At 62.4% G+C, this 12,510-nt stretch overlaps 2 protein-coding genes across 13 annotated transcripts in view; both read right to left on the bottom strand.

Annotated features, from left to right (window-relative positions):
- The window catches only part of MYRF (myelin regulatory factor), a 35,894-nt gene extending 32,261 nt beyond the window's left edge, over window positions 1-3,633 (bottom strand). For all 5 annotated transcript variants that reach the window (XM_066251684.1, XM_066251686.1, XM_066251689.1 and 2 more), the window contains exon 1: window positions 3,431-3,633. In XM_066251684.1, coding sequence (XP_066107781.1) covers window positions 3,431-3,476 — 46 coding nt within the window. In that variant the 5' untranslated portion in view covers window positions 3,477-3,633. The remainder of the gene's footprint in view (window positions 1-3,430) is intronic.
- Window positions 3,634-8,492: 4,859 nt separating this feature from the next.
- Window positions 8,493-12,510, bottom strand: part of DAGLA (diacylglycerol lipase alpha) — a 67,945-nt gene continuing 63,927 nt past the window's right edge. For all 8 annotated transcript variants that reach the window (XM_066251676.1, XM_066251677.1, XM_066251680.1 and 5 more), the window contains exon 20: window positions 8,493-11,824. In XM_066251676.1, coding sequence (XP_066107773.1) covers window positions 10,870-11,824 — 955 coding nt within the window. In that variant the 3' untranslated portion in view covers window positions 8,493-10,869. The remainder of the gene's footprint in view (window positions 11,825-12,510) is intronic.

Below are 12,510 nucleotides of genomic sequence, written 5' to 3'. Positions count from 1 at the left end.
GGTCTAACCCACCTGCCCCCCCAGGAGGGGACAGGACAGCAGAGAAGAGAAGTTACCAGCCCAAGCCACCTGTCAGGCCCGGAAGGAGTGAAAGCCCGCCCCCTGCCTCCAGCTCTTGCTGGGCTCTAGAGGCTGTGAGGTCCCCAGCCACTCAGTGGCCTTTCTAGTACCTGCTGGAAGGCCAGTTCCAATCAGTCTCTAAAGCTTCCTCCACATCAGCCTGCTCTCTGGGGGGCACTGGGAGGCTCATTCAAACCCCGCATGACCCTAGAGTCAGGGGACGGCACACTCCCCCTTCCATGCTCTTTCCCAGGGCCGAGATGAGGCTCAGCAGAGCTGAGGGTATTAAGACCTTCTATGCCACCCCTCCTGTTTGTAGGTGAAGAAAAGGGGCCCAGAGAGGGCAAGAGCTCTGTATAGGGTCACACAGCTCCCGGTGGCCGAGGCTTCACCAGAACTTCTAAGGCCCTGTTGGGGTCCTCTGACGCTGCCTTGCCACTGTCCCTAAGCAGGCTCTGGGAAGTCAAGGCCACAGGCAAAGTGACGAGGAGTAAACCTGCGCCCGCAACCCTGTTACCTTCTGGGAGCCAGTGCATCCTGCCCAAGGGTCTCCTCTCTACAGGCCCGGTGCCCGCTGAGCTGGGCGACTGTAGCCTCCCTCCAGGGATTAGCAGGGCAGTCACGGGGACCGCTGTACCAGCCTTGACGGGGCCGCCCTGTCCCAGCCTCCCACCTGAGGCCCAAAGCGCCTTATAGCTCCAGCCTACCACCCTGGGGCGGGCACAGATCGGCCCACCCACGCAGGGCAGGACCAGGACACACGCCTGGTGTGCCTAGGGAGTGGGCCGTGTCCGATGAGGGGCCGCGACGCTCTCCCAAGCAGAAAGGACAGACCTGCCTCCTATACCCTCTGTCTGGAGGGAGTGACCAAGGCCGAGCAGGGACCGGACCAGCTCAGGCGTCCCCAGCCCCGAGCGTGAGATCACACAGCGTTCCCACACACTCAGGAGCACATCCACACGCACAAGCACAGCTTCCCAGCCCCGGCACTTTCCTGTGTACACTCATGAGCGCACTCAGGCCCTGCCACACCCGGGAGCTCCCTCGCACCCACACTGGGTCTGCAGCCACCTCACTGCCTGCCAGTCTGCCCCCCCCACGTGGCCCCAGAGACCCCTGCCCCCCGGCGCCCGCCCCGCCGTTCCCCCGTGTCAGGTTCTGGGAACGCTTCTCCAGCACCTGGCCCCTCCGAGCCCTCCTCAGCGGGCAGCCCACACTACCCCCGGCTCCCCACCGACATTCTTGAGTCTCCTCTTATCTCTCTGGAGGGAGCAGCACAGCCTCCCAGCCAGGCCAGCCGCATGGCTGAGCCGTGGCGTCAGCTCCCACCCCCCACCCACAGCCAGGAGGGAAAGTTTGGCTCAGGAGACAGGGAGCCCAGGCCAGCCGGGCCCATCCCTCTGCCAGGGCCCAGGGTTCTGGGGGAGGAGACACGGGGATGTCTGTAGGGAGCAAGGTGGCCGGGCCCACAGGTCAGCTGGGGTGTTAGCAGGCTCAGGACATCTCCAAAACAGTACCCCTCCCAAGCCGGGACCTGTCTCTTTCCCCCATCTCCCCAGGGGTCCCCAGCCCCCATGCTGCCCCCCGAAGGTTCGCAGAGGTGAACACTGTCTGGGAAGACCGAGAGCCCTGGGGCTGATGAGGGGCTGCTTGGACTCACAAATGGCCAATACCTCCATTTAACCCAGTTCAAACCCGAGAGTTGATTTCTTGGGTCTGGGTCTGTTGGAGTACCCAGAGTCCTAGCGTGGGGAGGCCTGAGGCTTGGGGGTGCCCTTCCCTGGGTTGCTCAACAAACAGGAGCGGACAGAGGGTCCCATCCCCAAGCCACAGCAAGGAAGGCACTGAGGCAAAGAAGGACCTTCTCCTCCTCATGGGACCTGGGGTCTGGGCGCTGGGCTTGAAATCGGGGCCATGATTCCGGGCCCCGTGGCCCACGAGCCACAGCACAGTGCCCCAGGGGTCGCCCTCCGACCCCCAGGGGCAGATACACACCAATGGAAATTTCTAGTGAACTGAGTTCTGGGTTCTGAATGCACTGAGGAGCAGGGTGTGGGCTTAGGGGTTGGGGGGAGAGGGTAGGACAGAGGCCGGGCTCCCCAACCTGGTGTAGAGGGGCACAGAAGGAGCCAGAGGGCCTGGCTAGACCCTCTGAGCAGCAGCACGGGCTGGGACATGTCACCTACACCTCTCCTCCCCTCCCACACTGTCCCATCCCTCCTGAATCCAGGACCTGGAGGAGGGGACAGCCCTGGCGGAGGGGCAAAGGCTACTGTGGACTGAGGAGGAGAGTTGGTCAGATGTTGCAGACCTGCCAAACCATTGTGTGTGTGTGTGTGTGTGTGTGTGTGCACGCGCGCGCGTGCATGTGCACGCACACACACCGGGGGGGAAGTTATAGAAGAAAATATTGTAAGGTGTGTGTAGATCCCAGCCCTGGGGAAGACCCTGACGGGTTCAAGGTGAAGGGTGAGGAACACAGCCAGAGGAGGCGAAGCTCCAGGGCCAGGCATGGGCCACACGCCGGGGGCCGCTGATGGCTGGCAGGATGCAGCTCACAGCTTCGGGAAGGTCCCATTTGGAGGCGGCTGGCAGGAGGGGCACCAACGTCAAGGAGGTTCCAGCCCAAGGGGAGCCTCAGGGGTCGGGGTGGGGGTGGAGGGCTCCAGCCCCCCCGAGGAATGCTGGGGAGGGGTCCCAGGCCCGGGAGGGGTAGCTGCTTCAAGGGGAATTACAGCCTGGGGGAGGGAGCATCATTGCAGAAGGCAGGTGACAGTCTTGAAGGGGGTCCCAGTCTCAAGCAAACACTGGAGGAGGGTCCTAGCTCCCGGGCGGCAAGCTGTGGGGAGGGTGCACCTGAAAGGCACACCAGGGGCCTGGGTCCCTGGGCGGTGGTCCCACCTCTGGGCCCAAGACTGGGAATTGGGGGGCTTGCTGGAGAAACATGGAAGATTCCAGCAAGGGTGCTGGGGGTCCAGGCCTGGGTGGAGGGTCCCCGGACTCTGGAAGTGGGAAGTGCGCTGAGGGTGGGAGGTGTCAGAATTTCGCGGAAAGGGAGGTTGCCACAGGTCTTGGAAGGCATAAAGGAGGACCGAGCACAGAAGGGACACAGCTCCAAAGAAGTTGTGTGCTGGGGGACCGGGAGCCCAACTTGACTGGAGGTGGGTAGTGACCTCCGGGAGTCTCCCGGCTCTGGGAGCCAGCACGGCAGGCTAGGGCCTGCCTGCAGTTGGGCCCCAGCCTAGAGGAGGCGTCCCGGGGATTCCCAGCACGGTGAAAGCCCCGTCGGGGGTCCCAGTCCTCGAGGAGATCAGAGGGGGGTTCCCAGCGCGAGAGGTTGGCCGCCCCCGCCGGCCCGGCGGTCCCTCACCTTCGAAGAAGCGCTGCAGCGCCTCGGTCTCGTCCACCACCTCCATGTCCGGCCTCCCGGCGCGCACTCCGCCCCGGCCCCGTTACAGCCCGGCCCGGGGGCGCGGCATCGCCGGCGCGGCCCGCGCGACAGTCCCGGCTCGGCTCCCGCTGTGGTCCCGCTGCTTGGCTGCCGCGCTCGCCCCCTGCGCTGCCCTGGCCCGGCCCCCGTCGCCCCCGCGCCCCGCCCGCCCGCCCGCCCGCCGCGCTCTGCGCCCTCTGCCGTCTGGCCCGCGCCGCAGCCCCTTGGCGGGCGGGACGCGCGGCCCCCCGGGAGGCGCTGGCCAAGGGTCCTCCCCTGGTGGGGGATCGCCGGGCGACCTGACCTCGTGCAGGGAGGGAAGGGCCTGCAGGCTAGGCTGGGGTCGTCCTCCCTCTCCCCTTGGGCAGGGGAGGATCGCAGGATTCTGAATCCTAGATTTTCAGATCCAAACCTCAGAGACATCCTCCAATACTCTCCTTCCCCACCCTCCATCTCCGCAATAATAATAATCAGAATTTAATGAGCATTTGTTCTGTGCCGGCCTGTGCTGAGCACTTTACAGGGCTTGTCTCATTCAGTTCTTATAGGTCTCCTACCAAAGAGACACTAGTATGAATGTGATTTTAGAGATGAGGAAACCGAGGCTCGGCGACAGTATGTACTGTGTGAGCGACTAATGCTGGAAATGTCCCCTGTGTTGTTTGATATGGTAGCCGCTAGCCACGTGTGGCTACTGAGCGCTTGGAATGTGACTACTTGAACGAGGAGCTGACTTTTCCACTTTAGTTCATTTTAATTGGGTTAGATCTCGATAGTCGTGGGCGGCTACAGTACTGGATAGCACACATCTAAGTGTTTCAAGGTAATTAGGGTCAAACCAGCATTCGGAGCCAGATGCCGGTCACCTGGGAAGCCGTCCTCTCAGCCACTGTGTCCCGGTGTGGCCGGTGGGACCCCAAGGTTTTACCCCCAGGAGCGTCCTGTATCAACCCACCTCCCTCAGCCGCCCGCCTCCGCCCTTGGAGGGCCTCCTCATCTCCGTCCTGCCCACTACACAGCCTCCCTCATCACTGATCCCTCAAACCCTTCCAAATCAGCCTGGCCTGTGGTGGCGCAACGGATAGAGCATCGGCCTGAAACACTGAGGTTGCCGGTTCAAAACCCTGGGCTTGCTGGGTCAAGGCACACACAAGCAAGCAATGAACATCTACAGTAAAGCAACTATACTTCTCAATCCCCCCTCCCCCAATAAAATCTTAAAAATAAATAAATAAAAATTTTAAAAATTAAAAAAGAAAAGGAAATCAGATCATGTCAATTGCTTTGCTAAAACCCTTTGCACTCAAAACAGTATCCGAACCTCTTGCCCTGGTTCCCAGGACCTTGTACGGTCTGGACCACCGATTTCAGCTCCTAGTTTTCTGTCCACTGGTCACTAAGTCTCAACCACCGAGACTCGAACATGGCGCAGGAGCCAGACGCGTGCTGTTCTGACTGTTTGCAACGCTTGAACCCACACGGCGGATTCCTTCTCAGCACTCGGGTCCCAGCTCGCACGTTGCCTCTCCGCCACCCTGTCTAAAGTGGCTGCCCCTGTTCAGGCCTTCCTTTCTCACCATAAAAGAGTTTTACTTAGTGTTTGTTATTATCCTTCTCACGCTAGAATGGAAGCCCTATGAGGGTAAGAGATTTTTCTGGCTTGGTCATGGCTGTAGCTTCAGGACCAAGTACACTACCTGGCACACGGTAGGTGTTTGAGAAATATGTGTTGAATGAATGGATGACGGCATTTTTAAAGTGCGAAGTCCTGGACCTCCGAAACCTTGGAAGCCGGGAATTCTGGAAGCTGGGAATTCTGGAATCCCAGAGTCAGTGAGTCATCTCACTATGGAATGCCTCAACTTGGACTCAGCAAGTCAGAACTGGAAAATCCTATCCCACCACACTGCTGTTTGACACGCAACACAACTGACACTGTGGCCCAGAGGGACAGGAGGACCTGCGGGCAGAGCAGATGGCAGCCGATTCACCCTAGAGCTCTCCCCTCTGCCAGCCAGGGGCACCCCCAGAGGAAGAGGACGGGGACACGCTGGGCTGCCCGGAGGGGCTGGGGTGAGAGCCTGCTACTCTGTTCCCACCCAGGCTGCCCCCCCCCTCAGTGGCCAGCGAGGGGGGAGGGGTGGCCGGGGCCTGAGCCCCAGATGTGGCCCAGTCAGCCGGCCTGTGGCCACTGCTGAGGAGGGTCAATGCCATGACAGTTCTGCAGCTGGGGGAGGGGGTGCTCAGGCCGGCGGGTGTCTCACAATGAGGTTTTGTCCCCTGGGGGCCTCAAACTGTTGCTCTTAGATATATAGAATGGGATTTTGCTGGAGGCCCCAGCTGTGTGGGCCCCCACCCCGCCGGGCAGGGCTGAGAGGGGGGAGAGGGCCACACTGAGGCGCCTATTCTTCCCCAGCTGATACACCCCAGAGGTTCCTCTCCCTCCGCAGCCTCCCTGAAGACAATTGTTATTCTCCGCGCTGCCTCTCCCCCGCCTGGGTCGGGCTCGCCATGCGGACGAAGTAGACACCCACCTGCGCCACGTGATTTTTGAAAATGAACTTGCTTTAGGAGTGGCCCAGGACCAGCTGGGAACCCAGCTTCTTTATAAACCTCCCCACCCACAGGTCTTTCAGTCCTGTCCCACGTGGTGCCAGAATATTCATCATTCAAGGGCCATCCCCATGAAGCTAAGCCTTGCCCTCGTCTTGGTCATCAATGGGTGGGGTTGGGGGAGATAAGGGTATTTTATCCCCAACACCCCAACTCCCCCGGCTGGCTTAAGTCTCTGGGGAGCCTCCCATTCACCCCCAGGGAGCTGGCCTGGTTAGGGGCTCAGGTCCCGACATCTCCCCCGACTCCACCAGGCCACTGAGCAACTGTCCTCAGGGATTTTCATCTCTGGGCTGGGGGAAAGGGGTGACTGAAATGTCCCAGACTCGAGGGCTCAGCCAAGAGTTAAGGATGCCATCCCCCAACTCACCCAAACGGGGCCGAGCCTGCGGGGGCAGGGCAGTGACTGGGCCGTTGAGGAAACCCCAGGGAGACTGGCATCACCAGGGCCTGGAGGGGCCCGTTCGTGGAAAGGAGTTGCCCTCTGCACCCCCTCCCTACCAGCCACATTGAGTGAGGGACCATTGAGCCCAGGCCCAGCAGGTGTGGCTGTCCCCTGCGGCTGGCTCCGCCAGGCTCCAAGGCCTGCCCTCTGCTCCTGAGAAGCATCAGCCCATTTCCCCACCTCAGCGTAGGTCAGGTGCCAGGGGAGAGATCAGAAAACAGTGCTTTCTATGATCCCAGGTCAGTTCCCAGTGTCCAGTGTTGGCCCCTGAGTGGCAGTAGGAGCAGGAGGATGAGGAGGTGGCAGGATGGAAGGCAGCGCTGGGGAAAGGGAGGCAGGGACTCAAGGGTTAATGAGTAACAGGCTGGAGGCCAGCCCAGGGGAGGGTGGGGCTCAGTGGACAGGCCAGCCTCCCTATGGCAGCACTCCTGCCCTCCCACGGGCCCCCACAGCCCTGGCATCCACCCGCCTGACAGAGAAACCCGAAGGGTGGTGAGTGGGAACCCAGAGAGTCAATGAGGCCAGGGGCCCAGCTTCACTTGATCCTGGTGAGAGGGCACACCTGGGCCTGGGGGCCCTTACCCACTCTCCCATCACCCTCCCAGCTGAGATGGAGGGAGCGGCCGAGCGACCTGAGTGGGCACAGGGAGGCACAGTGGCACCTCAGCCTCTCCCCGAATTGCCCCTTATGAAAGTCCCTCCCCATTCTGCACTCTGGCTGTGTGACTTGGGCCAATCACAGAACCTCTCTGGTCCTCAGTTGCTTCTACTTCTGCTCCACTAATTGGACAGGATGATTTGCACACCGAATGAGACTCCGGGGTGGGGAGAACTTCTGAAAACCATTAGGCGAGCGTGGAGGTCAGAGTCCTAGGCGGGGAGGTCTGCATTCCGGTTGATCTGTCCCTACCACCCGAGTGACCTTGAACAGGTCTTCGCCATTATCTTGCCTCAGTTTCTTCTTTTGTTCAGAGCGGACTTGAATGAAGACAGGCACAGTTCCATCATCCTTCCCAACCCCTCACCAAGTAGGGCTGCTCTGGACTCGGGGTGGGAAGGGGCGCAGTGTAGGGAAAAGGCGAAGGTCAAGGTTAGGTCAAAGCTTGGCTGGGTCAGTGCCTGGGCCAGACTGCCCCTACGGTGGGACTGGCTGGAGAAACAGCGCCATCTGGTGTACGAAGAGAGCAGGCCCGGACATGGGGCAGGCAGGAGGCCAAGGTGCCCACCTACCCTGAGGGCCTGGCAGCTGCTCCCGAGGTCCTACGTCCTGCAGCTAGGTGGGGCTGGGTTCCCTGGACCTGGCCGGGTATGTTGCACATTCCTAGGGAGGCTGTCATAAAAGACTTCCGGTGGTCCCTGCACACTCGGATTGAGGGTTTAGTGGAGTTCCTCCCCTGCCCTAGTGCTCAGCATTGGAGGGAAGGGTGGGCAGTCAGACCAGCCTGGTCTTTTTTTTTTTTTTTTTTTTTTTGTATTTTTCTGAAGCTGGAAACAGGGAGAGACAGTCAGACAGACTCCTGCATGCGCCCGACCGGGATCCACCCGGCACGCCCACCAGGGGTGATGCTCTGCCCACCAGGGGGCAATGCTCTGCCCCTCTGGGGCATCGCTCTGCGGAGACCAGAGCCACTCTAGCGCCTGGGGCAGAGGCCAAGGAGCCATCCCCAGCGCCCGGGCCATCTTTGCTCCAATGGAGCCTTGGCTGTGGGAGGGGAAGAGAGAGACAGAGAGGAAGGAGGGGGGCGGTGGAGAAGCAGATGGGCGCTTCTCCTAATGTGCCCTGGCCGGGAATCGAACCTGGGTCCCCCACACGCCAGGCCGACGCTCTACTGCTGAGCCAACCGGCCAGGGCCCAGACCAGCCTGGTCTTGAGCAACATACTACCCTCCTTGACCCCACCTGCTGGGAAGAGAGGTCACTCAAGGCAGCCTGTGTGCTTCTACATCCAGTTTATACACAGCTCTATACAATATACAGAAACCTTTATATACAGATATATTTATAGAATAAGCTATATTAATTTGTCTCTCCTTTTTACAGCAATATTAGTTTGGATCTTTCATACATTAAGTACAAAAAAAAAGTCACGGGAGCATGGCACGTGGAGTGCGTGTGTCGGAGGGCCCGGCTGCTTGCTGGGGATTGCATACGGAGGCCGCCCAGGCCCCGGGAGGGCAGGCCCGCGCCCGGCTGCGGGCCGAGGGACAGAGGAGGGGTCAAGCTGAGCCGAGCTGGGGGGTGGCTCAGACCCCCCCGGGTGTCGTGGGAGGCGGGGAGAGACACGCAGCAGGCCCGACCTTTAGGTGGGAGCAACCTGGAGGTGGGCTGACCCTTGGGGGGGTGTCCAGGGCTGAGTCCAAGTCTGCCCAGCCCCAAGCCTGTAACCCTGCGTGGCAGCAGCCTTGGGGTGGGGCGTCTGTCCCTGATGGCTCAGTCCTGGGCACGGTGGGCGCCACACCCCCTTAGAGGTCTCAGGCCCACCTTGGCAGAGGAGAAATTAAAAGGCCAGACCAACAGTCTCCCTGCTATTGGCCAGGGTGCTCGTTGGAACGTTACTCTGATTTATAAATTTTTTTTTTTTTTTTAACTCTTAAGAGAGCCATTGATTTGTCTTGCTTCTGTGCTGGGCCCAGGCTATGCCAGCAGCGGGGCCCTCGGCAGGGACAGGGTCCTGGAGCCTGGTGAGGAAGGGGTCACAGAGTGAGGAAGGCCCCATTCTCAGGTCTCTGTGCCACCTGTCGGGGTGGACAGGGGTCCCAGGCAGGGTCGGGGCCAGTCGCAGCTGTGTGTGGGGTTGGGGTCAGGGTGCAAGCTGCAGACCCAGTGATCGTGAGCTAGGGCTTCTTAGTCAGCGAAGCCGAGCTGACCCAGGGAGGCTGTGGGCGGGGCCAGAGCAGGGGGGCATGCCTCCGAGGAGACGAAGGCACAGTGGGCGGTCAGCGCCTCGGCACACGGCACACGGGTTCTCCTGACCAGGGGTCAGAGCGGCAGGCTAGACCAGGGGAACGGGTGACGTCCGAAACTGAGCTCGCCCCTGGTCTCGGCCACATGGCGTTCACTGGCTGTTTTCTCGGCAGGCTGGGGAGAGGGCAGCAGGCAGGCGGGCCGGGTGGGGTGGGCGCCCCGGCAGCCCCTTCCTCAGGAACGGCGCACACCCATGCACATGCACACACACGCCCACGTGAGCATGCACAAGCTCCCCTACGTGGCCTCTGGGAAAAGGCCTGGTCTCCGCCTCCTCACTGCTTCCTCAGCCCAACAGGGAAGGAACCCCTCCAGCCGGGACAGCCCCAGAAGCCCTGACCCTCCTGCGCCACCCCCAGCAGTGAGCAGGGGTCTCTAGCAAGGTGCCACAATGCTTCACTCCCGGCTCCACTTCCCAGCGACAGGATTGGGGGTTGGGAGGAAGCAAGCCCAGGTGAGAGCCCAGGCCAGCGAGGAGGAGAGTCGGGATCGAGGTGTGTCTGGCTTCAGATCAGGGTCTGGGGCTGCCTGGGCGTGGGGCAGGTACTGTGAAGGGCTTGTTACACGGGGCCCTCAGAGGAAGAGGGGTTTGGGTGTCCTCCGTCCTCCCATGGCACTGACTCCTGAATGACCAGGGCCCCCAGGGATAGAACACAAGCCAGGAAGTACTGGGCAGGCAGGGAAGGCCTGGGTGTCCAGGACCCATTGACAGAGGGGTCAGCGTGAGGGACGCAAGTAGAGAAGGGGCAGTCCTGACCCCACCCTCCTCCAGGCCCCTCCAGACCCCTGCCCACCTCAGAGAGGGGCTACTGAACACATGCTTGGGGGCGTGCCAGCCCAGGATACATCCTAAGCCCAGCCCGGCAGCTTCTGTAAACACACACAGCACTGCGGGGCCCCTCGGTGAGGGGTCACCCCAGGGGCTGGCCAGCAGGCACCAGATCTGGGGGGCGGCCAGGACAGATGCCAGCCAGGACCTCAGATGAGAACATGTGGGCGGGGCCACTGCTCATCTTAGCCATGGGAGAACAGCCGGAGGGCAGTGGAGGGAGTCAGTGTGCCCACTCCTGTCCTGGAACAGGGGTTGCCAGGGTGCCTCCGGGGCATCTGGCTGGCAGGCTGCCTCAGGCTCTTCCCCACTCCCCGCGCCTCCCGTTTGGAGGGCCCAGAGTCCAGCTGCCGTGGCCCTGGGGGTCCTAAGCTGAGGTAGGGATATGGACCCCCAGCTCAGCAGCAGCGCCCCACGCCTGAGGCTAAACCGGCCTCTGTTCAAAGCTGCCTGGCCCTGGCGACAGCCACCCAGATTCCCAGGGGCCGCCGTTCGGGCCCAGGCCTCGGCGGCAGCCGCCCCCAGGTGCTAGCGTGCCGGGATGACCAGGTCATCCTGCTTGGCGGGGCTGGCGCCGTGGCCGGTGGGGGTAGAAGTCCGGATCTTGTCCACTGCCAGGCACTCCTGGCTGCTGAGGCTCATGGGCGTCAGGTCCATGAGCTCCCCCGAGGAGCTGAGAGGGAAGGAGGGCGACAAGGAGATGCCCGAGGAGGGGTCGGTGGAGCCGGCAAAGCGCCGCGGGGGCTTGGGCACCAGGTTGGGCTCAAACTGGGCCCGGAGCAGGATCTCCTGCTGGCTGGGGGACCTGGGGCCCTCCGCGTAGTCGCTGGTGGGGCTCTCGGGCACCACCATGCAGTAGAGGTCCTGGAAAGAGCTGCTCTTGCTGTCCAGGTTGAAGAGGCTGTCGATGAACTCCGCAAACTCCAGCACCTGCGGGCTGGGCGAGTCCCCCAGGCGCCCGTTGTGCAGTGCCAGCTCGCCGCAGGGGGCCGCCCTGCCGCCCGCTGCCTCCTCCTCTTGCTCCGGAGCCGCCACGCTGGGGGGCCGCTCGGGGGTGGCGCCCCCGCTGCCCGGGGCCGCCTCCAGGGGCTGGGTGTCCTGGGAGTGCTTGGACAGGCTGTCCGCGGCCAGCAGCTCGGTGCGCGAGCTCAGGGACGGGTTTTCCTCCGGGATGGCCGGGTCGATGTAGAAGAGGTGGCCCTCGTCGCGCTCCAGCACGGCGTGGAGGCTGGGCGAGCCGCGGACGCTGCGAAAGCCCGAGGACCGGCGGGAGTCGAAGCTGTACAGCGACTCCGTGTCCGAGAGGCTCTCCATGGTGGCCAGGGGCGCCCGCCGGGCCTGCAGCTCCGCCGCCAGCCGCTCCTGGGTGGACAGCAGCAGCAGCTCCACGGGGTCCTGGCGGGCCGCCGAGGCCGCGGCCACTGGGGACAGCAGCCGCCCCTCCGAGAAGCCTTCCAGGCTCATCTCAGACTGGGACTTGCTCCTGCAGAGGAGGAGGACCAGGAGGGGGTGAGACGCAGGAGGGGCGCAGAGACTGACCCCCGGCTGGAGGGAACTTGGGGCTGGGGTCGAGGGGAAAGTTCACTGAGTGATTGTTAAACTGTTGGGGAGTAGGGACTCCTTAAAAAAAAACAACTCACAAGAACCCGAGACAGAGAAAGGGCTGGTGCTGGGCTGAGCCAGGGTGGCCCACTAACGGCCTGCGGCCCTGGTGGAACTCAGACCCCAGGGGGCCTGCTGGGGTGCCCGTCCTGAAGCTGTCCACGCACCCGTGGGAGGCAGGCCCGAGGAGACTGGCGGCCCTGGGTCACTCCTGAGGGGCCAGCAACTCGGTCTCTCCCAGAGCTCTATCCCTTCCTCCCTCACACCGCGGTCCCTCCTGCCTCGCTCATGGAGTGTCACCCTCCGGTCAGCGGGGCGTCCTGGAGCCCCTGGCTGTCCACCCGCCTGCAGGATGGGGATGAAGGTTGGGAGAGGGGGGCTGTAGCAGTTACAGCAGTGAGAACAGACGCGGGCTCCCTCATCTGGTCACGCGGCTGCCTCAGACAATGCACAGAAGGCGGGCAGAGAGGCCCAAGAAGCAGTCGGTCACCCTTCTCATCAGCCTCCTGGCCAGATCTGTGCCCTCCCTGGGCTCAGGACCTGGGCAGGAAGGGGCTCAGAGAGCGA

This window comes from Saccopteryx bilineata, chromosome 1 (assembly GCF_036850765.1).
Source record: "Saccopteryx bilineata isolate mSacBil1 chromosome 1, mSacBil1_pri_phased_curated, whole genome shotgun sequence".
NCBI lineage: Eukaryota > Metazoa > Chordata > Mammalia > Chiroptera > Emballonuridae > Saccopteryx > Saccopteryx bilineata.
The sequence above is the reverse complement of the archived record's forward strand: the minus strand, read 5'-3'. Positions and strand labels throughout refer to the sequence as shown.